At 43.7% G+C, this 22182-nt stretch overlaps 2 protein-coding genes across 5 annotated transcripts; both read left to right on the top strand.

Annotated features, from left to right (window-relative positions):
• The first annotated feature begins 76 nt into the window (after positions 1-76).
• On the top strand, positions 77-6554 carry LOC311134390 (bombesin receptor-activated protein C6orf89 homolog). Of its 2 annotated transcripts, none has more exons than XM_084168069.1 (8): positions 77-183; positions 693-982; positions 1344-1509; positions 1631-1779; positions 1991-2139; positions 4108-4243; positions 4352-4518; positions 4650-6027. In XM_084168069.1, the coding sequence occupies exons 2-7, from the start codon at positions 794-796 to the stop codon at positions 4508-4510; spliced, it is 948 nt and encodes a 315-aa protein (XP_084024195.1). In that variant the 5' UTR covers positions 77-183; positions 693-793; the 3' UTR covers positions 4511-4518; positions 4650-6027. The 2 variants fall into 2 exon arrangements, with proteins under 2 accessions (XP_084024195.1, XP_084024194.1); XM_084168068.1 differs by having other exon boundaries at positions 80-183; positions 4352-4475; positions 4650-6554.
• A 6533-nt stretch (positions 6555-13087) lies between these two features.
• On the top strand, positions 13088-21441 carry znf76 (zinc finger protein 76). 3 transcript variants are annotated; one of them, XM_084167310.1, is made up of 13 exons: positions 13088-13136; positions 16290-16389; positions 16518-16601; positions 16719-16796; positions 16996-17186; positions 17417-17602; positions 17941-18142; positions 18847-19026; positions 19468-19671; positions 19770-19858; positions 20116-20277; positions 20407-20520; positions 20625-21441. In XM_084167310.1, the coding sequence occupies exons 2-13, from the start codon at positions 16317-16319 to the stop codon at positions 20712-20714; spliced, it is 1653 nt and encodes a 550-aa protein (XP_084023436.1). In that variant the 5' UTR covers positions 13088-13136; positions 16290-16316; the 3' UTR covers positions 20715-21441. The 3 variants fall into 3 exon arrangements, with proteins under 3 accessions (XP_084023436.1, XP_084023434.1, XP_084023435.1); XM_084167308.1 differs by having other exon boundaries at positions 13094-13136; positions 19767-19858; XM_084167309.1 differs by lacking the exon at positions 13088-13136 and having other exon boundaries at positions 16251-16389; positions 19767-19858.
• Positions 21442-22182: the final 741 nt, after the last annotated feature.

Genomic DNA, 22182 nt, shown 5'->3' on the forward strand with positions numbered 1-22182 from the left:
GTTTAAAATCTGATTTTTAGAAGATCAATTGTAGAAATAGGCGGGGTTGGTTTATGACTTTGTGGCAGTGGTAACTAGTGACGACCGCAAATTCTCAAGCAGCAAGGTGGGAAAAGGTTGCTTGGTCGACACGAAGCTACATATGAACGAGACAATAGATCTGTAAAAAATAAAATAATGACGGTGAGTTCATGATCACTGTTTGAAATATGACGTTTACTTGATCTTATGAAATCTAGCTAGCTATACCTGTTAAAAGAAGCAACGCTAAGTTAGGATCCTAGCCAATTAGCTAGCTAACGTTAGCTTTGTTTATTTGTTTAACCCACTGCTGTCACTGGCACACTCACTTTATGATCATGGTAAAACGAGAAAGTTAGAGTAACATAACTATCTACAATGGTTAGATTGACATCGAGTTGAACTTAGTAACGTTCTCTGCCTGCTTAGCTTCTGTCCAACGTTTTTTTAACCTCCCTCAATTGTTTATTGATGTTATTCACACATGCAAATAACGACTACTTATTGCTTACAGTTCACATGGGCCTCTGAATGCATGTGTTGACATTGACAAGGTGTCTGTTTTGACCACAGTCCAAGGCCAAGTTCAGCCATATAATCAGGATTGTTTGTGTATATTCTGTCTGGGACTTTGAAAGTGCTGTCTTACCAACCTCTTCAACTTCAAACAGGAAAGACAATATGAGTGAACAGCTGCAACCCGAAGACTAGAGGCACTGTCCCCCTAAAATGAACTGTTGACTGAAATCAGTTGGACCACATATTGGTTGCCATGGGCACCACACTGAGTGAGCCTTGCATCTACGACAAGCTGTCTGAGAGCATCGATATTCTCCGCCAGTCGGGGTATCGCTATGGCATGTCAGAGAGGGAGATCGAGAAGTTTATCAAACAAGTCTTGGAGACCAACGAGCCTCGAAGAGACCCACCACAATTCCCCATCCTTCGAGCCACCATCAAGGTAAGATGCACACACACACTCATGTAAGATCATACACAGGGATTGTCTAAAAGGCACTCGCCCATCGGGCAAGTCAGGAGTATTTTTGGGTTGCCCAAAGATTATGATCACTTGCAGAAAAATCTTAGATGGCTATTTTCACCTACAAGGGAGGAACCAGGAAGAAGAGACTACTGGAATTATTTGCATTTTGTTTGTTATCAATAAAACAAAATCACCTGCCCAATGGAGAAACCACAGAGCAGGCTCAACTTCTGCGATTGCTCTGGTCACTTGCCCTGGGCAATAAGGCAACCCTTAATGTCAATCCCTGCATTGATGAACCATCCTCTCACTAGTTCCTCTTCTCTCCATCCTGTAGTTTGTTGTAGCAGTAGGCTTTCTGTTGGTGGTGGTGCTGGCCTTCACCTACCCCCAGACTCGGCCCCAGCTAGGTGTGACGTACACAGGGGGACATAACTGGTCCTCCCCCCTCAGCCACATCAGACTGCTGACTCTGCCCATTGCCAAGAAATACAACCTGCAAGGTACAGTAACAGGGGAAAACACTATTTTAGACACTATCCCTAGTTGTTCACTATAGACAATGGGTCTTTGTTCCTAGCCAGTGTGTGTAACAGCAGTTTCCCTACTGTCTCTCTCCTATAGGTTTCCATGAGTGGTGGAGTGCAGGGGCTCTGCGACAGGGCCTGGTCAACTGTTCTGGCTGTGCTGAGGTATCCTCTGTGCTGGAGGTCCCTGAGACCCTCAGAGAGTCTGCAGTCATGCGCAGAGGACCACAGCCTGTGCTGGTCAAGGTATGACCACCACTAACAATAGAGAAAGAGAAAGACACTCATTGAAGTTTAGACTGAAAAACAACAATTTCCCTGAAAGTGAGGGTCCAGTTTGCTCATCGTTTACAGATCCACCACAGAATGATCTTTATTGAGCTAGTTCATTTAGCTAATATCAGCAGTTAGTCTTGTCTGTGGCTGTGCCTGACATATGTCCTCTGTCTCTGTGTAGGGTGGGGAGTCTCTGTGTCTGCAGAGGCAGCAGCTAGAGGAGCTCTATTCAGCCCACTCCAGCTCCATGAGTATACTACTGGAGGAAGACAACCTACTGTCACATGATGAGGGTTTTCCACAGGGCCCTGCAAACTTTACCCTGCTCTGGTACATTTACATAACATTTGACGTTTTAGTCATTTAGCAGACGCTCATCAGGGTGGGAAATTAGGGTAAAAATATCACCAGCCACGTTGGCGGCTGGTCACACACAGCTTTTGGGAACAGTTTTTTTCAAACCAAAGCCCAAATGTAGAAGTTGGTCAAATTGACCTGAAAGGCTACTAAAGTGTGGCTTTGTCCTCGTGTTTCTTGGCTAGTTGTTCACACGCTAGGTTGTTTTTCAATATTAATTTGAGTTTGCTGCAACTGTCTGACACAGAGATTCTCAATCTCATCTCTGACAGACACTGAGTGCTGTTACCACAGTAATTCTCAAGCAAGCAGCTGAACATTTTTGTGTCACCTAATGACTCAAATATTTGGGGGTACATTGTGCTTGATTGAGCGTGGAACACTGCAAATACCTTTTTATTCATAAACGTTTAGTCATGTCTTATCATTAAAACACTCACATAATTTAATTGTGCTCCTGAATTTATTTGTGTGCTCATAAATATCAACTTATGTACTCCTTGTAAAAACATTCAGCGTTAGAGCCCTGAACTAATGTATTAAAAATAAAATATTTACAGTATTCAGACCCTTTGCTATGAGACTAAACATTGACCTCCGGAGCATCCTGTTTCCATTGATCATCCTTGAGCTGTTTCGACAACTTGATTTGAGTCCACCTGTGGAAAATTCAATTGATTGGACATGATTTGGAAAGGCAAACACACCTGTCTATATAAGGTCCCACAGTTGACAGTGCAAGTGAGAGCAAAAACCAAACTTTGAGGTCGAAGGAATTGTCCGTAGAGCTCCGAGACAGGATTGTGTCGAGGCACAGATCTGGGGAAGGGTGCCAAAACATTTCTGCAGAATTGAAGGTCCCCAAGAACACAGTGGCCTCCAACATTCTTAAATTGAAGAAGTTTGGAACCACCAAGACTTCCTAGAGCTGGCCGCCCGGCCAAACTGAACAATCGGGGGAGAAGGGCCTTGGTCAGTTCCTCTGTGGCCAGACAGAAGCCACTCCTCAATAAAAGGCACATGACAGCCCACTTGGAGTTTGCCAAAAGGCACCTAAAGGACTCTCAGACCATGAGAAACAAGATTCTCTGGTCTGATGAAACCAAGATTGAACTCTTTGGCCTGAATGCCAAGCGTCACGTCTGGAGGAAACCTGGCACCATCCCTACGTTGAAGCATGGGGGTGGCAGCATCATACTGTGGGGATGTTGTTCAGCAGCAGGGACTGGGAGACTAGTCAGGATCGAGGAAAAGATGAACGGAGCAAAGTACAGAGAGATCCTTGATGAAAATCTGCTCCAGAGCGCTCAGGACCTCAGACTGGGGTGAAGGTTCACCTTCCAACAGGACAACGACCCTAAGCACACAGCCAAGACAACGCAGGAGTGGCTTCGGCACAAGAATGTCCTTGAGTGACCCAGCTAGAGCCCGGATTTGAACCAGATCAAACATCTGAAAATAGCTGTGCAGTAACGCTCCCCATCCAACCTGACAGAGCTTGAGAGGATCTGCAGAGAAGAATGGTAGAAACTCCCCCAAATACAGTTGTCCCAAGCTTGTGGCGTCATACCCAAAAATACTTGAGGCTGTAATCGCTGCCAAAGGTGCTTCAACAAAGTACTGAGTAATGGGTCTGAGTACTTGTGTAAATGTGATATTTCCGTTTTTATTTTTTTTTAATTTGCTTTGTCATTATGGGGTATTGTGTGTAGATTGATGAGGGGAAAATACAATTGAATCCATTTTAAAATAAGGCTGTAAATGTGGAAAAGGTCAAGGGGTCTGAATACTTTCTGAATGCACTGTAATGAGCATGACTTGGTAATTTAGAAAACAGGTCTCAAGGAAGGAAGAAAACAAGGACGCATTTTTGTCTGTCATTGTCATCTGACTACATCCCCTCCTCTCGCCTCCCCACCTCCTCCACCCTCCATTCCCTAGGAGGTTTGCATCTGGGGCCAGAGAGAAGGTGTTGAGGTGGCTGTTCCCCAAAGCTGAGCTATGCCCCCTACTGGACAGCGCTGGAACAACACTGCAGCGTTGCCTGGTCACGCATAGTGCCAACTCTCAGAGCAGAGTGAGTCTGGCCTCTAACACAGCCCAAATATACAAACAAGCCTGTTTGTTGTTATGGTTTTGGGTGTGATTCAGCAGTGTGTTGTTAGTGGTATTGTGTGTGTTTTAGGGGGTGCGAGTGCTGGGCTGGCTGGTGGTAGGAGAGGGGCTACCCACGGTTCGAGTGGTCCCTGTCCACCGCTGTCAAAAACACTGTAGCTCCTTCAACCTCTGGCTGGGACCAGGAGATATGGGTGAGAACGAACACACACACTCGCACGTATGCTAGTATACTGTGTAAGTATACTGTGATTATTATTTGAATCAGATGTGTTTGTGCTAGGCTGTAACAAAAGCTTGATTTTAGACCTATACAAGTTTGCATTTAGTTTGACCTGATTGTGACCTTTGTACTTTGATCCTGCCAGTGTATGCTGACCCGCGCTACTGGCAGATGGAGCTGTTCCCCGGCCGAGACCAGAACATTGTTTGTGACGGCTCAGCTTTCTGAGGGAGGAGAGAAACAACTGAACGAGACAGAATTGGAGGAAGAGGGAGAGAGTAAAGGGGAGGAGGATGGAGGGTTTGGACTTGCCATCCAGAACTCTTAAACCCTCACCCCAGTCCAGACTTCATCCTACTTGCTGAGAATATATCCCTTCCTGTGATTGGACCTTTTAACTGTCCATTGCAGGCTAGTCTCGCCCTCCTCTAGGTCTGGTAAAGTACACTTTCCACAGGCACAAAAGAGACTGAAGAGATTCCCCTAATACTACAAGCATCCCTAGCCCCTACCGTTCTCTTGCCTAATACCAAACCAATCCCTAACCCTTACCCCTCTCTGGCCTAATACCAAACTCATCTCTAGCCCCTACCTGTGCCTCTTCGTTGATATCCCGTCACAGATCTGCGACAACTGGATGGTTATAAGCAGGGACGGACCACTCTCAGGCTTGGAGGTGTGTGTCGGTGAGGAAAAGGCTGGAACGTTCTCCCACTCTTGACTGTTCGCCTCACAGATCAAGAGGTGTGTATCAAGCCCAAAGAGGAGAAATGGAGAGAGTGACTGATCAAATTTTTTGGAACATCAGAAGGCCTTTGCCTCTATGCTGTGTTCAGTTGGAATGTTCAAGATGTTTTCGGTTATGTATTTTAGTTGTGATCAAATCACACTGGTACAATGGGACAGTTTTGTGATGCTGCCCTCCCTCATCTACTCACTCTTAAACTGGCCTGTATTCATCATCTAAGTTCAACATGTCGCTGCTAGTGTAACAATGACAGTTGGTTAGGAGGATGTATAAAATTGATTTATACATTTAAGGTGAATTGCTTTTGATAACTGAAAGTGCAGATATTGTATTTTAATATATAGTTGACGGTAAGTGCTTGTGCCATACTTTTAACAGGAGTTAAATGCTGTTTGTTAATGTTCTTTTCACTGACTGTTTTGTCTATGCTTTTTTCCCTGTCGCCCGTGTAAGCACTTTAACTATCCAGAACTTGTTGACGATGTCACAGTGTTTGATGTTGTGTCACACTGTCGATGTTCTGAGATTTTATCCAGTTCTATTGCTCAACATAGTCATGTCAACATAATATTTATGCAGTTTTAATCTCTCAGAATTCACAATTTTACACATCTTCAGGTTATGACCTTGTTGTTAAGCTATACATTGTCACCATTTAAGTTAATCTGTTTTTAGACTTCCCTGTCACTTTGGTTTTCTGAATGCATCAATAACAACGTGATTATGTACTGGTAACTGCCAAAATAAAGGAAACACTTGAGTAAATGAGGGATACAAAGTATATTGAAAGCATTTGTGGTTCCTGAGTTAATTAAGCAAATAACATCCCATCATGCTTAGTCATGTATAAAATTGCCCAGTTGCCCATTATTTAGCTACCATGGCTAGAAGAAGAGATGTCAGTGACTTTGAAAGAAGGGTGTCAAAGGAGCATAGTTCCAGACACTTGTCGAAATTATGCCAAGGCGCATTGAAGCTGTTCTGGTGGCTCAACACCCTATGAAGGCACTATGTTGGTGTTTCCTTTATTTGGGCAGTTACCTGTATATTTTGAAGGGGATTTTGTTTTTTATCAGAGCTACTTTCTTTTATCAATATTTAATGTGTCATGTTCAAATGATGTCCATGTAAAGTGCCTTCAAAGGTATTCATCCACCTTGGCGTTTTTCCTATTTTGTTGCATTACAACCTGTAATTTAAATTGATTTTTATTTGCATTTCATGTCATGGACATACACAAAATAGTGTAATGAAAAAAATTACTTGTTAAAGAAAATCTCTAAAATAAATAACGGAAAAGTGGTGCGTGCATATGTATTCACCCCCTTTGCTATGAAGCCCCTAAATAAGATCTGGTGCAACCAATTACCTTCAGAAGTCACATAATTAGTTAATGTCCACCTGTGTGCAATCTAAGTGTCACATAATCTGTCACTTGATCTCAGTATATATACACCTGTTCTGAAAGGCCCCAGAGTCTGCAACACCACTAAGCAAGGGGCACCATGAAGACCAAGGAGCTCTCCAAACAGGTCAGGGACAAAGTTGTGGAGAAGTACAGATCAGGGTTGGGTTATAAAAAAATATCAGAAACTTTGAACATCCCACGGAGCACCATAAAATCCATTACTAAAAAATGGAAAGAATATGGCACCACAACAAACCTGCCAAGAGAGGGCCGCCCACCAAAACTCATGGACCAGGTGAGGAGGGCATTAATCAGAGGCAACAAAGAGACCAAAGATAACCCTGAAGGAGCTGCAAAGCTCCACAGCGGAGATTGGAGTATCTGTCCATAGGACCACTTTAAGCCATACACTCCACAGAGCTAGTCTTTACGGAAAAGAGCCAGATAAAAGCCATTGCTTGAAGAAAAAAATAAGCAAACATGTTTGGTGTTCGCCAAAAAGGCATGTGGGAGACTCCCCAAACATATGGAAGAAGGTATTCTGGTCAGATGAGACTAAAATTGAGCTTTTTGGCCATCAAGGAAAACGCTATGTCTGGCGCAAACCCAACACCTCTCATCACCCTGAGAACACCATTCCCACAGTGAAGCATGGTGGTGGCAGCATCATGCTGTGGGAAACTGGTCAGAATTGAAGGAATGGTGGATGGCGCTAAATACAGGGAAATTCTTGAGGGAAACCTGTTTCAGTCTTCCAGAGATTTGAGACTGGGACAGAGGTTAACCTTCCAGCAGGACAATGACCCTAAGCATACTGCTAAAGCAACACTTGTGTGGTTTAAGGGGAAACATTTAAATGTCTTGGAATGGCCTAGACCTCAATCTAATTGAGAATCTGTGGTATGACTTAAAGATTGCTTTACACCAGCGGAACCCATCCAACTTGAAGGAGCAGGAGCAGTTTTGCCTTGAAGAATGGGCAAAGATCCCAGTGGCTAGATGTGCCAAGGTTATAGAGACATACCCCAAGACACTTGCAGCTGTAATTGCTGCAAAAGGTGCCTCTACAAAGTATTGACTTTGGGGGGGTGAATAGTTATGCACGCTCAAGTTTTCTTTTCTTTTTTTGGTCTTTATTTCATGTTTGTTTCACAAGAAAAAATATTTTGCATCTTCAAAGTGGTGGGCATGTTGTGTAAATCAAATGATACAAACCCCCCAAAAATCCATTTTAATTCCAGGTTGTAAGGCAACAAAATAGGAAAAATGCCAAGGGAGGTGAATACTTGTGCAAGCCACTGTATTGAAGCCTAAACTATTAACAGTGGTTATTACTGTTAGACTTCATGACTGCGGATGTATTGGCATGTACTACTGCCATATTGCATATACATACTGTGGATGCAACAGTTCTTTGGTAGGACACATATCCAATTCCCTTCATATGAACTCTGGGGATAGTGCCAAAAATGTCCTTATTTGAGTAAATTCTCTGGGTGGATAATCCAGTCTGAAACCCAGTTGGGGGGTTTTCTATCTCTTCACTCTGAAGCCCAGTTGGGTGGGTGAGATATCTTTATCATTACGTCTTCTTTGCTGCTCAAAATATATATGTGGTTCAAGGCTTCTTTGTGATGAAAACAGGGTAATGTATGTCACTGGCTTTAAAGCTGCAATACGTAACTTTCTGGGCCACATGACCAAATTCACATAGATATGTGAGTTATAGATCTGTCATTCTCATTGAAAGCAAGTCTAAGAATCGGTAGTAGAGCTGTTATGTGCACTATTTATATGCTTCCCGTTCTTACGTTTTGTTTTTGTGTCTTTTACTTTTGGTTTTGTACACCAGATTCAAACAGTTGAAAATACAATATTTGTGGTTATGGAAGATATATTTTACAGCAGTTTCGATGGTACAATGATTTTCTACACTATAGTTGCTTGTTTTGTCACAAACTGAAACTATTAGAATTTTAGCAACCAGGAAATAGCTGAGCGATTTCTGCATAGTGGACCTTTAAATGTGATTGCTTTGGTGAAAGCAGACAATTCAACTTGTTTAAATTGGCTTTGAATAATAGCTTTGTATGATCAAATTGCAATGTGAGTCATGAATTAGACACTTGTTTTGGTGTGTGTGTGTGTGTGTGCCTAATAGGTGTCATGGAAATCAACACTGATTTGACCCTTGTATTTTCAGATATCCCTTGACAAAATGAAACCTTATAAAATGTGCAATAATTTCTGTGTTGGATCTTAAAATCAGAGTGCATTATATCAAATAGTTTGATTTCATGCACTCTTGTCAGATGCTGAAGGTTTATATAATGTTTATAAATAAAAGTTTTCTGCTCTACTCTGTGTGCTGTGTTGCTTGTCAGTTATGCATGCAGAGATTAACAAAAAGTGCAGTACTTTCAGGGCTTTTTCCTAAGTAGCTACTTTACTAATGCTGCAGAGATTTGTTTGAAAGCAGTATCCAAATCCATTGAATGTAGTGATCACAATATAGTAGCCATATCTAGGAAAACCAAAGTTCCAAAGCTGGGCCTAATATTGTGAATAAGAGGTCATACAATACGTTTTGTAGTGATTCCTATATTGTTGATGTAAAGAATATATGTTGGTCCGTGGTGTGTAATGAGGAGGAAACAGACACTGCACTTGACACATTTATGAAATTGCTTATTCCAGGTACTAATAAACATGCACCCATTAAGAAAAAGACTGTAAAAACTGTTAAATCCCATTGGATTGATGAGGAATTGAAAAATGGTATGGTTGAGAGGGATGAGGCAAAAGGAATGGCAAATAAGTCTGGCTGCACAACCGATTGGCAAACGTATTGCAAATTGAGAAATCATGTGATTAAATTGAATAAAAAGAAGAAGAAACAACACTATGAAACAAGGATAAATGACATAAAGAATGATAGTAAAAAGCTTTGGAGCACCTTAAATGAAATTTTTGGGGAAAAGGCAAACAGCTCCATCATTCATTGAATCAGATGGCTCATTCATCACAAAACCAACTGATATTGCCAACTACATTAATACTTTTTTCATTGGCAAGATTAGCAAACTTAGGCATGACATGCCAGCAAAAATTGCTGACACTACACATCCAAGTATATCTGACCAAATTATGAAAGACAAGCATTGTAATTTTGAATTCCGTAAAGTGAGTGTGGAAGAGGTGAACAAATTATTGTTGTCTATTAACAATGACAAGCCACCGGGGTCTGACAACTTGGATGGAACATTTCTGAGGATAATAGTGGACGATATTGCCACTCCTATCTGCCATATTTTCAATTTAAGCCTACTAGAATGTGTGTGACCCCAGGCTTGGAGGGAAGCAAAAGTCATTCCGCTACCTAAGAATAATAAATCCCCCTTTACTGGCTCAAATAGCCGACCAATTAGCCTGTTACCAACCCTTAATAAACTATTGGAAAAAATTGTGTTTGACCAGATACAATGCTATTTTACTGTAAACAAATTGACAACAAACTTTCAGCATGCTTATAGAGAAGGACATTCAACAAGCACAGCACTTACACAAATGACTGATGATTGGCTGAGAGAAATTGATGATAAAAAGATTGTGGGGGCTGTTTTCTTAGACTTCAGTGTGGCTTTTGACATTATCGATCATAGTCTGCTGCTGGAAAAACTTGTGTTATGGCTTTACACCCCCTGCTATAATGTGGATAAAGAGTTACTTGTCTAACAGAACACAGAGGGTGTTCTTTAATGGAAGCCTCTCAAACATAATCCAGGTAGAATCAGGAATTCCCCAGGGCAGCTGTCTAGGCCCCTTGCTTTTTTCCATCTTTACTAACGACATGCCACTGGCTTTGAGTAAAGCCAGTGTGTCTATGTATGCGGATGACTCAACACTATACATGTCAGCTACTATAGCAACTGAAATAACTGCAACACTTAACAAAGAATTGCAGTTAGTTTCGGAATGAGTGGCAAGGAATAAGTTAGTCCTGAATATTTCCAAAACTTAAAGCATTGTATTTGGGTCAAATCATTCACTAAACCCTAAACCTCAACTACATCTCGTAAAGAATAATGTGGAAATTGAGCAAGTTGAGGTGACTAAACTGCTTGGAGTAACCATGGATTCTAGACTGTCATGGTCAAAGCATATTGATACAACAGTAGCTAAGATGGGGAGAAGTATGTCCATAATTAAGCGCTGCTCTGCCTTCTTAACAACACTATCAACAAGGCAGGTCCTACAGGCCCTAGTTTTGTCGCACCTAGACTACTGTTCAGTAGTGTGGTCAGGTGCCTGATGCAAGCATTAGAATCAGATTTCTTTTTTTTAAACAGGTAAAAATACACCTTATTGAACAACGGGACTGTGAAGAGACACACACAAGGGTATAGACACATGCATACGCACACATTGTGATATTGTTGTATGGTGGTATTAAACATTTTGTATTGTAGATAGGTAGTGGTACAGTGGGGAAAAAAAGTATTTAGTCAGCCACCAATTGTGCAAGTTCTCCCACTTAAAAAGATGAGAGAGGCCTGTAATTTTCATCATAGGTACACTTCAACTATGACAGACAAATTTAGAAAACAAAATCCAGAAAATCACATTGTAGGATTTTTTATGAATTTATTTGCAAATTATGGTGGAAAATAAGTATTTGGTCACCTACAAACAAGCAAGATTTCTGGCTCTCACAGACCTGTAACTTCTTCTTTAAGAGGCTCCTCTGTCCTCCACTCGTTACCTTTATTAATGGCACCTGTTTGAACTTGTTATCAGTATAAAAGACACCTGTCCACAACCTCAAACAGTCACACTCCAAACTCCACTATGGCCAAGACCAAAGAGCTGTCAAAGGACACCAGAAACAAAATTGTAGACCTGCAACAGGCTGGGAAGACTGAATCTGCAATAGGTAAGCAGCTTGGTTTGAAGAAATCAACTGTGGGAGCATTTATTAGGAAATGGAAGACATACAAGACCACTGATAATCTCCCTCGATCTGAGGCTCCACGCAAGATCTCACCCCGTGGGGTCAAAATGATCACAAGAACGGTGAGCAAAAATCCCAGAACCACACGGGGGGACCTAGTGAATGACCTATAGAGAGCTGGGACCAAAGTAACAAAGCCTACCATCAGTAACACACTACGCCGCCAGGGACTCAAATCCTGCTGCGCCAGACGTGTCCCCCTGCTTAAGCCAGTACATGTCCAGGCCCGTCTGAAGTGTGCTAGAGTGCATTTGGATGATCCAGAAGAGGATTGGGAGAATGTCATATGGTCAGATGAAACCAAAATAAAACTTTTTGGTAAAAACTCAACTCGTCGTGTTTGGAGGACAAAGAATGCTGAGTTGCATCCAAAGAACACCATACCTACTGTGAAGCATGGGGGTGGAAACATCATGCTTTGGGGCTGTTTTTCTGCAAAGGGACCAGGACGACTGATCCGTGTAAAGGAAAGAATGAATGGGGCCATGTATCGTGAATTTTTAAGTGAAAACCTCCTTCCATCAGCAAGGGCATTGAAGATGAAATGTGGCTGGGTCTTTCAGCATGACAATGATCCCAAACTCACCGCCCGGGCAACGAAGGAGTGGCTTCGTAAGAAGCATTTCAAGGTCCTGGAGTGGCCTAGCCAGTCTCCAGATCTCAACCCCATAGAAAATCTTTGGAGGGAGTTGAAAGTCCGTGTTGCCCAGCGACAGCCCCAAAACATCACTGCTCTAGAGGAGATCTGCATGGAGGAATGGGCCAAAATTGGGCCAGCAACAGTGTGTGAAAACCTTGTGAAGACTTACAGAAAACGTTTGACCTGTGTCATTGCCAACAAAGGGTATATAACAACGTATTGAGAATCTTTTGTTATTGACCAAATACTTATTTTCCACCATAATTTGCAAATAAATTCATTAAAAATCCTACAATGTGATTTTGTGGATTTTTTTTCTCATTTTGTCTGTCATAGTTGACGTGTACCTATGATGAAAATTACAGGCCTCTCTCATCTTTTTAAGTGGGAGAACTTGCACAATTGGTGGCTGACTAAATACTTTTTTTCCCCACTGTATAAAAATGTCATATGATGTACTGTTTTAAATTTTGTTTTATATGTAATGTAAATGCTTTAATATGTTTGGACCCTAGGAAGAGTAGCTGCTGCCTTGGCAGCAGCTAATGGGGATCCCTAATAAATACAAATACATATTTTCCAGAAGTTAGTTTGATTATTTTCGCCTTTTACACATCTAAGCAGCCTGCCTCAGAAATGGCTGATCCTAAAAATGATCTATAACCAGTCCTTCGCACCCAGGTATCAAACCCTAGCCTTTGAGGTCTGTAGAACAAAACTGACCCTAGATCAGTCTGGTGACTGGTGTAATGACCCAACTCGTTTTCACACCATTCAGGTTCCCGGGTGCTTCTGTGGTGACTGGTGCATGGCGGTCTGCTGGAGGTGAGTATCCCAGTTTGCGCTGCAACTTGTCAAGCCGAGGGAGAGATGGGATATAAAAATGGGGGATAGGGAGAGGAAAATAAGAGCTTGTGATTTTCTGGAATTCTTTTGAGTTTGAGAACAAATATCAAGATATAGAAAACGCTTTGTTAGGGATCGATTATCGGCGTTACGGATGGGAGTAACCCGGTTGCGTTGCAAATGTCTGATTCAAGCGCAAACGTGTTGTAGTGAATGAGGCCTGGTTGTATTTCCACTGCCGTTCGCCTTATCTAACGTTAGCTAGTTAGTCACGTCAAAATACATATTGCAAACGTAGTCAATGTTGGGGCGTTAGCTATTTACTATTAGGGATGTTTATGATATTTGACTTAGTTGGCGAAGAAAATGTGTTTATTGAAGTTTTCAAGCTAGCCATAACACCAAAAGCCAGCCAGCTGCTAGCTAACTTTGCCATTCAGTGTAATGGCGACGTTAGCTTGCTAGATACCTAGCTGTCACTCGACCCCTAGTTTGTTGGTTAACCAGTTAGCTTGCCATTTGAAATATACTATTTGAGTCCACATTTATTCTTGACTAGCTAGCTATAGGATTCATGGCATAATGTTATACTATATTCCCAGTAATTATTGACTCGAATGAAAGCTAGCTGTGTGGTCTGCCCAGAATGGCGTTTAGTCCGCTAAAGTAACCAGCTGTAGAATAGTGAATTCAACCATTCACAAATCTATCCCTCATTCCCAACAATGAACCCATCTAAACCGATAGTGACAATTAGTTGTAGTGGTCCCTGTAGTATACACTGAGTGTATAAAACATTAGGAACGCCTTCCAAATATTGAGTTGCACCCCACTTTGTCCTCAGAACAAAACATGTTGACTCCAATGCTTCCCAAAGTTGTGTCAAGTTGGCTGGATGTGCTTTGGGTGGTGGACCATTCTTGATAAACACAGGAAACTGTTGAGTGTGAAAAACCCAGCAGCATTGCAGTTGACACACTCAAATACACTTAAATATTTTGTCTTGCCCTTTCACCCTCTGATTGGCACACATACACAACCGGTCTCAAGGCTTAAAAATCCTTTAACCCGTCTCCTCCCCTTCATCTACACTGATTTAAGTGACATCAATGAGGGATCATAGCATTCACCTGGTCAATCTGTTATGGAAAAAGCAGGTGTTCCTAGTGTTTTGTACACTCAGTGTACACTATATGGCCAAAAGTATGTGGACACCTAATCGTCAAAGATCTTATTTCAAAATCATGGCCATTAATATGGAGTTGGTCCCCTTTGTTGCTATAACAGCCTCCACTCTTCTGGGAAGGCTTTCCACTAGATGTTGGAACATTGCTGCGGGGATTTGCTTCCATTTAGTCACAAGCATTAGTGAGGTCGGACACTGATGTTGGGCGATTAGGCATGGATTGCAGTCGGCGTTCCAATTCTTCCTAAAGGTGTTCTATGGGGTTGAGGTCAGGTCTCTGTGCAGGCCAGTCAAGTTCTTCCACACCGATCTCGACAAACCATTTTTGTATGGACCTTGCTTTGTGCACGGGGGCATTGTCATGCTGAAACAGGAAATGGACTTTCCCAAACTGTTGCCACAAAGTTGAAGCACAGAATCGTCTAGAATGTCATTGTATGCTGCAGCGTTAAGATGTCCCTTCACTAGAACTAAGGGGCCTAGTCCGAACCATAGAAAACAGCCCCAGATCATTATTCCTCCTCCACCAAACTTTACTGTTGGCACTATGCATTGGGGCAGGTAGCGTTCTCCTGGCATCCGCCAAACCCAGATTTGTCCGATGGTGAAGTGTGATTCATCACTCCAGAGAACGCGTTTCCACTGCTCCAGAGTCCAATGGCGGCGAGCTTACACCACTCCATCCGATGCTTGTCATTGCGCATGGTGATCTTAGGCTTGTGTGTGGCTGCTCGGACATGGAAACCCATTTCATGAAGCTCCCAACGAACAGTTCTTGTGCTGATGTTGCTTCCAGAGGCAGTTTGGAACTCGGTAGTGAGTTTTGCAACCGAGGACAGACGATTTTTACCCGCTTCAGCACTCGCCAGTCCCGTTCTGTGAGCTTGTATGGCCTACCACTTCGCGGCTGAGCCTTTGTTGCTCCTAGACGTTTCCACTTCTCAAAACAGCACTTACAGTTGACCGGGGCAGCTCTAGCAGGGCAGAAATCTTACAAACTGACTTGTTGGAAAGGTGGCATCCTATGACAGTGCCACGTTGAACGTCACTGAACTCTTCAGTAAGGCCACTCTATTGCCAATGTTTGTCTATTTTTTAAATATATTTTTATTTTTATTTCACCTATATTTAACCAGCTAAGCCAGTTGAGAACAAGTTCTCATTTACAACTGCGACCGTCTATGGAGATTGCATGGCTGTGTGCTCGATTTTATACACCTGTCCGCAACGGGTGTGGTTGAAATAACCAAATCCACTAATTTGAAGGGGTGTCCACATACTTTTGTATATATAGTGTATAACGTTGCGTTATTAAGCTAAGTGACAACCTGATGGAAATGCACTCAATAATGGCACAGTGACAACCGGATGGAAATGCACCCAATGATGGCAAACTGCTTATGCCATATTCTAAACTTAATCATAAGCAGATAGCTATGTCCATTGACAGTAAAATAATAGTCTGCCCTCCCTATAGACTCATCTTGAACCTAACCTAGGTGCATACACATAATACACATTTTATAATTTGCAATATTCACTGGTTGAGGGTCCATGCCAGCCACATTTTGGGAACACACATCACTCGCCTCCCTTTCTCTTCTATGACGTATCAAGCTACCACACAACCCCTAGGTCATCATCACTGCAATGAGGTCACATCAGCTGACCCAGGGAATCTAACCTTGCTACAGAGCAAGATGTTAGGACAATAGCTAGCCTACATAAATATGAACAATGCAATGCAGCAGGACACAGGATTGCTGGGGATCCTCCATAGCGTGTGTGTAGCAGAAGAGCGTCAGCTCAAGGCAACTGCCTGTCTCGGCAGTGGAGTATCCGTAGCCCTGTGTGTGTGTGTGTGTGTGCATGTCTGCAGTTCAATGTCTGTGATTGCCACTGTTTCAGTAGCTAAGTGTGTGTGTGTCTCCCTCTCTTATTGTCAGATAGAGCATCTGTAGCTGAGCAGAAGGATGGAGAGTTTGGGATTGCAGACTGTTGCCCTCAGTGACGGCTCCACTGCCTACATTGAACAAGCCATCAAAGGTGAGAAACCCACACATTCACGCACACTACTGAAAAATAATGAAACGCACAACTCAAAGCTAACATTCACATGTCCACCAGAGTATGTATGGCTGCCACTGATATCAACAATATACTGATTTCTTCAGATGGCAACCTAGTGGAAGGCGATACAATTCAGTTGGAGGATGGTACTACAGCCTACATCCACCAGGTCACCGTACAGCAGAAAGGTCAGTCTACACCCTCAGAACAACATGTCTGCCGGAGGGTTTGTGAATAACCATTTGTGTCTTCTGTGAGCTCATGTCTCGCTCCTGATGCTGGCTGTTTTCCTGTCCTCTCCCAAGAGCCCCTGCCCTTTGAGGACGGACAGGCAGTGCAGCTCGAGGACGGGACCACCGCATACATCCACCACACACCCAAAGGTATATTAACATCTAACTAGATGCTGTATTCACCACTCTAGTAAAGGTTAGCTTATTGAAGCAATAAGGCGGTCGTCATCTTGTTTTCTAATTGTCCAATCACACATCAATTATTATTACTTCTACAAAGGATGGAAGGAAAGTGATTTCAAACATTTTCAAACAGGACCATCTAACCTCTGACTTCTAACCCCTGCAGACGGGTATGATCCCAGTGCGGTGGAGGCGGTGCAGCTGGAGGATGGCAGCACAGCATACATCCACCACCCCTCGGGCCTGCAGGCTGGCAGCACCATCCTGACTTTGCAGCCAGGGGGTGCCCTGGAGGAGCTGGCTGCAGACGACACTGTGGACGCAGACACCATCACCACCCTGGAGAACTATGCCAAGGTCTCTCTCTCTCTTTTTCTGCTGTTGTATCACTCATGTGTTCTATCACTCACTGTTTCGTGTGAATTCTTTCTCAGTTAATTTTCTTGCAAGCTCTGTTTTTCCCCCCACGTCTCTTTCTCTCTCTCACAGATACTATGCAGTTGTACTTGTTGTGGTGGAATAAGCAATGTAGGACTTTTAATCATTATAATGCTCTCAAACTCTGTTCTCCCCTGTTTTCTCCCTAGATGACGGGGTCTGAGGTGGAGGTGGATGAGACCATGAGCAGTACCAATGGACTCCAGGACATAGAGCCTATTGTACAGGTGATGGGGTCATGGGGTTCCCCTAAGGGTCAGCAGACGGCTGAGAAGACATTCCGCTGTGACTACGAGGGCTGTGGACGTCTCTACACCACAGCACACCACCTCAAGGTACCACACACACACCCTCTACATCACAACACACACACACCCAATACATCACAACACAACACACACCCTCTACATCACAACACACACACCCTCTACATCACAACACACACAACCTCTACATCACAACACACACACACCCTCTACATCACAACACACACACACCCTCTACATCACAACACACACACACCCTTTACATCACAACACACACACCCTCTACATCACAACACACACTGACCTTCCACAACAGTACACCACCTTAAGATACCAGACGCATACACACATTTGTTACCACTTGATAAGATATTCATGTTATATTAACGTTGCCCCTGTCTTGTCAGGTGCATGAGAGGGCTCACACGGGTGTCCGGCCATACAGGTGTGATGTGCTGACGTGTGGAAAGGCATTCGCTACGGGTTACGGGCTGAAGAGTCACCTGCGGACACACACTGGAGAGAAACCATACAAGTGTCCTGAAGACATGTGCTTCAAGGCCTTCAAAACATCCGGAGACCTCCAGAAACACGTCCGCACACACACAGGTAGTAGGACACACAGGTAGTAGGACACACAGGTAGTAGGACACACACAGGTAGTAAGACACACACAGGTAGTAGGACACAGGTAGTAGGACACACACAGGTAGTAGGACACACACAGGTAGTAAGACACACACAGGTAGTAGGACACACACAGGTAGTAGGACACACACAGGTAGTAGGACACACAGGTAGTAGGACACACACAGGTAGTAAGACACACACAGGTAGTAGGACACACACAGGTAGTAGGACACACAGGTAGTAGGACACACACAGGTAGTAGGACACACACAGGTAGTAGGACACACACAGGTAGTAGGACACACAGGTAGTAGGACACACAGGTAGTAGGACACACACAGGTAGTAGGACACACACAGGTAGTAAGACACACACAGGTAGTAAGACACACACAGGTAGTAGGACCCCCTGCTTCTTTCCCCCACTACTACTTTTCCTATTTTTCTGTCATTTTCTCTTTTCTTCAGTCTCCTCATCTCTCCGTATATCTCCACTGTCTAGTCCTCTCTCTTTCTCTCCCTCGTTTTTCTCCTGCCTCTCTTCCCCTCCTTGTTTCCCTCCCTCTTTTTGTTCGATGGGACAATGTTTAGATGCTCTTTCCCCATATCTAATATCCCCCTTCTCTCCCTCTGTCTTTCATTCCTTCTCTCCATATCTCCCCCTTACACTTCTCCCTCTGTCAGGTGAGAAGCCGTTTAAGTGTCCGTTTGAGGGGTGTGGCCGTTCCTTCACCACCTCTAACATCAGGAAGGTCCACATCAGAACACACACGGGAGAGCGCCCCTACATGTGCCCTGAACCCTCCTGTGGACGAGGCTTTGCCAGTGCCACCAACTACAAGAACCACATGAGAATACACACAGGTAAGACACACACACACACTACTAAAATCATATGAAAATACACACAGGTAAGACACACACACACACTACTAAAATCATATGAGAATACAAACAGGTAAGAGGTTACATTACTAGATACTTAAGCAATAATGCCAGAGGAGGTGTGGTGTATGGCCAATATACCACGGCTAAGGACAGTTCTTAAGCACAACGCAATGCGGAGTGCCTGGACACAGCACTATTGGCCATATACCACAAACCCCAGAGGTGCCTTATTGCTATTATAAATGTTTTGTCATACCCATGGTATACGGTCTGATATACCACAGCTGTCAGCCAATCAGCATTCAGGGCTCAAACCACCCAGTTTATAATTGACATTAAATAAGTGCTCCACTCTTTCTCTCTCCCCTGCTCCCTCCCTCGCTCTATATCTCCCTCTCTGCCCCCTCTCTCCTCTAGGAGAGAAGCCCTACCTGTGTACAGTGCCTGGTTGTGGGAAGCGATTTACAGAGTACTCCAGCCTGTACAAGCACCATGTGGTTCACACACACTGCAAACCTTACACCTGCAACCACTGTGGCAAGACCTACAGACAGACCTCCACGCTGGCAATGCACAAACGCACCACGCATGGAGACTTTGAGGCCACAGAGGACGGGGAAGGTATGTAGACACACACACTCATGTAACAAACACCAGATGAGGACAGAATTTACTCTTGAAGGACTGAACAGTATTAATTCATTAATTGGTTGCAGAAGCGATGGATGACCAATCACAGGCTTCCTTCCTGGAGGGGGCGGTGCAGAAAGAGGATGGGTCGGATTCCCAGGTTATCATCGGTTCTCAGGTAGTTAATAATTTCCTATCTAGTAATTAAACTTGTGTGATCTAGATAGAAAAGAGCTTAAGCTCTCAGCTGTCCCACCAAAGACTTTGTGGATGCAGTCAACTCCTGAAACATTCCATTACCATTCTTTTGATTGCAGCATGCTCCGGTTTAGTACATGCTGTCAAAACAGTCTCAAGCTGTTGCATTTATTAGAACTGTATTATAAAAAAGGGTTGGTTCTCTGTCCTTCACTTTGACCGGTTCTGTTCTGGCAGGTGGGTTTGTCGACAGAGGACCTACAGGCACTCAGCACGGCCATCACCATGGTAACACAGGACGGCACAACCATTTCCCTGCCGACCCACCAGACGGACATGACCGCCATGGGACACCACCACATCACTATGGTTACAGGGGAGGGCAAGGAGCTGCAGCCGGTATGTTGCACACACACACACCTTAGCCCACACGAAGCTATCTGTGTGAAGCAGTATTTGCTCTTGCTGTCAGTGTTTGTACTGTAAAGTGGATCATCATGTTATTGGTGGTTTGTCTTTCCTCTCCAGGTTGCCATAGTGACATCGGAGGGTATTATGACAGGCGGCTCGCAGGGCTCTGGCCCTCACTACCAGCAGGTGGCGCTGCTGGCCACAGCTAACGGCACCCAGATTGCTGTTCAGGTCAGTACAGAGTACACACACCGAGATTAACAACCTGTCAAGTGGCACTCTGAGCATTACACTGATTGTTAATACTGTGTGTGTGTGTGTGTGTGTGTGTGTAGCTGGAGGAGCAGCAGACGTTAGAGGAGGCCATCAGCATGGCGACAGCTGCCATCCAGCAGGGAGGGCTGGTTCAGGATGAGGAAACATGAGAGGAGGGCTGCTGAGACACACCTACCCCCAAACAGAGCATCTTTCCCAGGGTACAACACAGCACCTGCTCCCCTTAGCGCCAACCAGCTCCACCCACTCCTGGAGCCCTGTCTCCTGCCACAAACACAGAGTGAGCGGGACTCCTATCTCGGAACTCAGAACCAATCAGAGAGAGAGAAGCCGTTGTCATGGAGACTGGGTTAAGAATGTTCAGATGTGAGCATGAGCAGATCATTCTTTGTTTGTTTGTTTTAGCATACTCATCCTGCTGCTTCTGAGAAGCAGCACCCGCACTAAAGCTAGTTCCAGTTTAGATTTGACCTCTAGTCTTCATAATCATGATACAATAATGGATAAAAGCGTCTGCTAAATGGCATATCATGATACAAGAACGTTTGTTTTGGTTTTGTATTTCTCTGACTGCAAGGAGTTTTCCAGAACCAGTACTGTTTACTTCTGCGTCTACTCACGGAGCTCTAAAACTCTGAAGTTTTGGTTTGGAGAGTTCTCTTGAACAGATGGATTCTTTCAACTGAAACACTTGTGAAACTGTTTACAGAGGTAGACTTTCCGTCTGAGGAGCTAAAGGTTAGCTTGTCTACGTCATTGAAGAAATGAACTGCAAAACTACAGAGCCCAATATCAGTGGTATCAAGCTGTGATGTGTATCTGGATCTATGCTGAAGTTGCTGAGGTGTACATTTGTCAATAAATAGCTTTACCTTTGCTGTGCGTGGATCTCTCACAATGCTTTGCTGGCTAATATTTTTAATCTGATCATTGTCTTTTCACCACCAGAGGGCAGACTCACACCTAAAATACCCTCAACAAAGAAAATGTTTTTGAGGAAGACCTGTCAGCTATTGTATTTTCCTTCTTTCAGAAAGATTAGCTTCTTGTCTTTGAGTATCTTTACTGACTTAAGTCTCTCCTATGAGATGTTTTGTTCGCAGCATAATGTACATTTTTTAAAGTATTTTCTTTTTTTAACAAGACAAAGACAGTAACACACCATAAAACGTCACTGAACACAGTGCATCTTAATGTAATAATAGGTCAAGGAAACAGGAGAGACAGATGAGTCTTCAATGATTCTAGTCAATGATAATTCACTCATTCATGCATGTTTTAATGAAACAACTCAAATCATGGCTAAAGAAAGAAGGGTGGGAAAATAAACTGGGAATATAACATAGAGGGAAGACGAAACATGACATCACCGTTGAATCGTTGCATTCCACCGCTGGCTGTCTCCACCTCTCTCATTTGTTATGAGTTGCTACTTGTTGTGCCCACACCCTCCAGCCTGCCTGCCTCTCACACAAAGAGGCAGATGGCTAAGCAGCAACCCAGCCCAGCCCTCTCTCCTCAGGATCAGTGCATTCCAGCCCCGCCACACTCCAACTATTCCCCCCTTTATCACGACTCTCGTGGTGGTGGTAGTTGTGGCAGAAGGTGGATGTGGCC

Source organism: Coregonus lavaretus (assembly GCF_964263955.1).
Source record: "Coregonus lavaretus genome assembly, chromosome: 8".
Lineage (NCBI taxonomy): Eukaryota > Metazoa > Chordata > Actinopteri > Salmoniformes > Salmonidae > Coregonus > Coregonus lavaretus.

Coding starts and splice junctions, on each gene's coding strand:
- znf76 (XM_084167308.1), top strand. CDS start 16,317: ATGGAGAGTTTGGGATTGCAGACTGTTGCCCTCAGTGACGGCTCCACT. Junction 16,797..16,995: donor CATCCACCACACACCCAAAG/GTATATTAACAT, acceptor TAACCCCTGCAG/ACGGGTATGATCCCAGTGCG. Junction 19,027..19,467: donor CCACATGAGAATACACACAG/GTAAGACACACA, acceptor TCTCTCCTCTAG/GAGAGAAGCCCTACCTGTGT.
- LOC311134390 (XM_084168068.1), top strand. CDS start 794: ATGGGCACCACACTGAGTGAGCCTTGCATCTACGACAAGCTGTCTGAG. Junction 1,780..1,990: donor CACAGCCTGTGCTGGTCAAG/GTATGACCACCA, acceptor GTCTCTGTGTAG/GGTGGGGAGTCTCTGTGTCT. Junction 4,476..4,649: donor GCTGGGACCAGGAGATATGG/GTGAGAACGAAC, acceptor TGATCCTGCCAG/TGTATGCTGACCCGCGCTAC.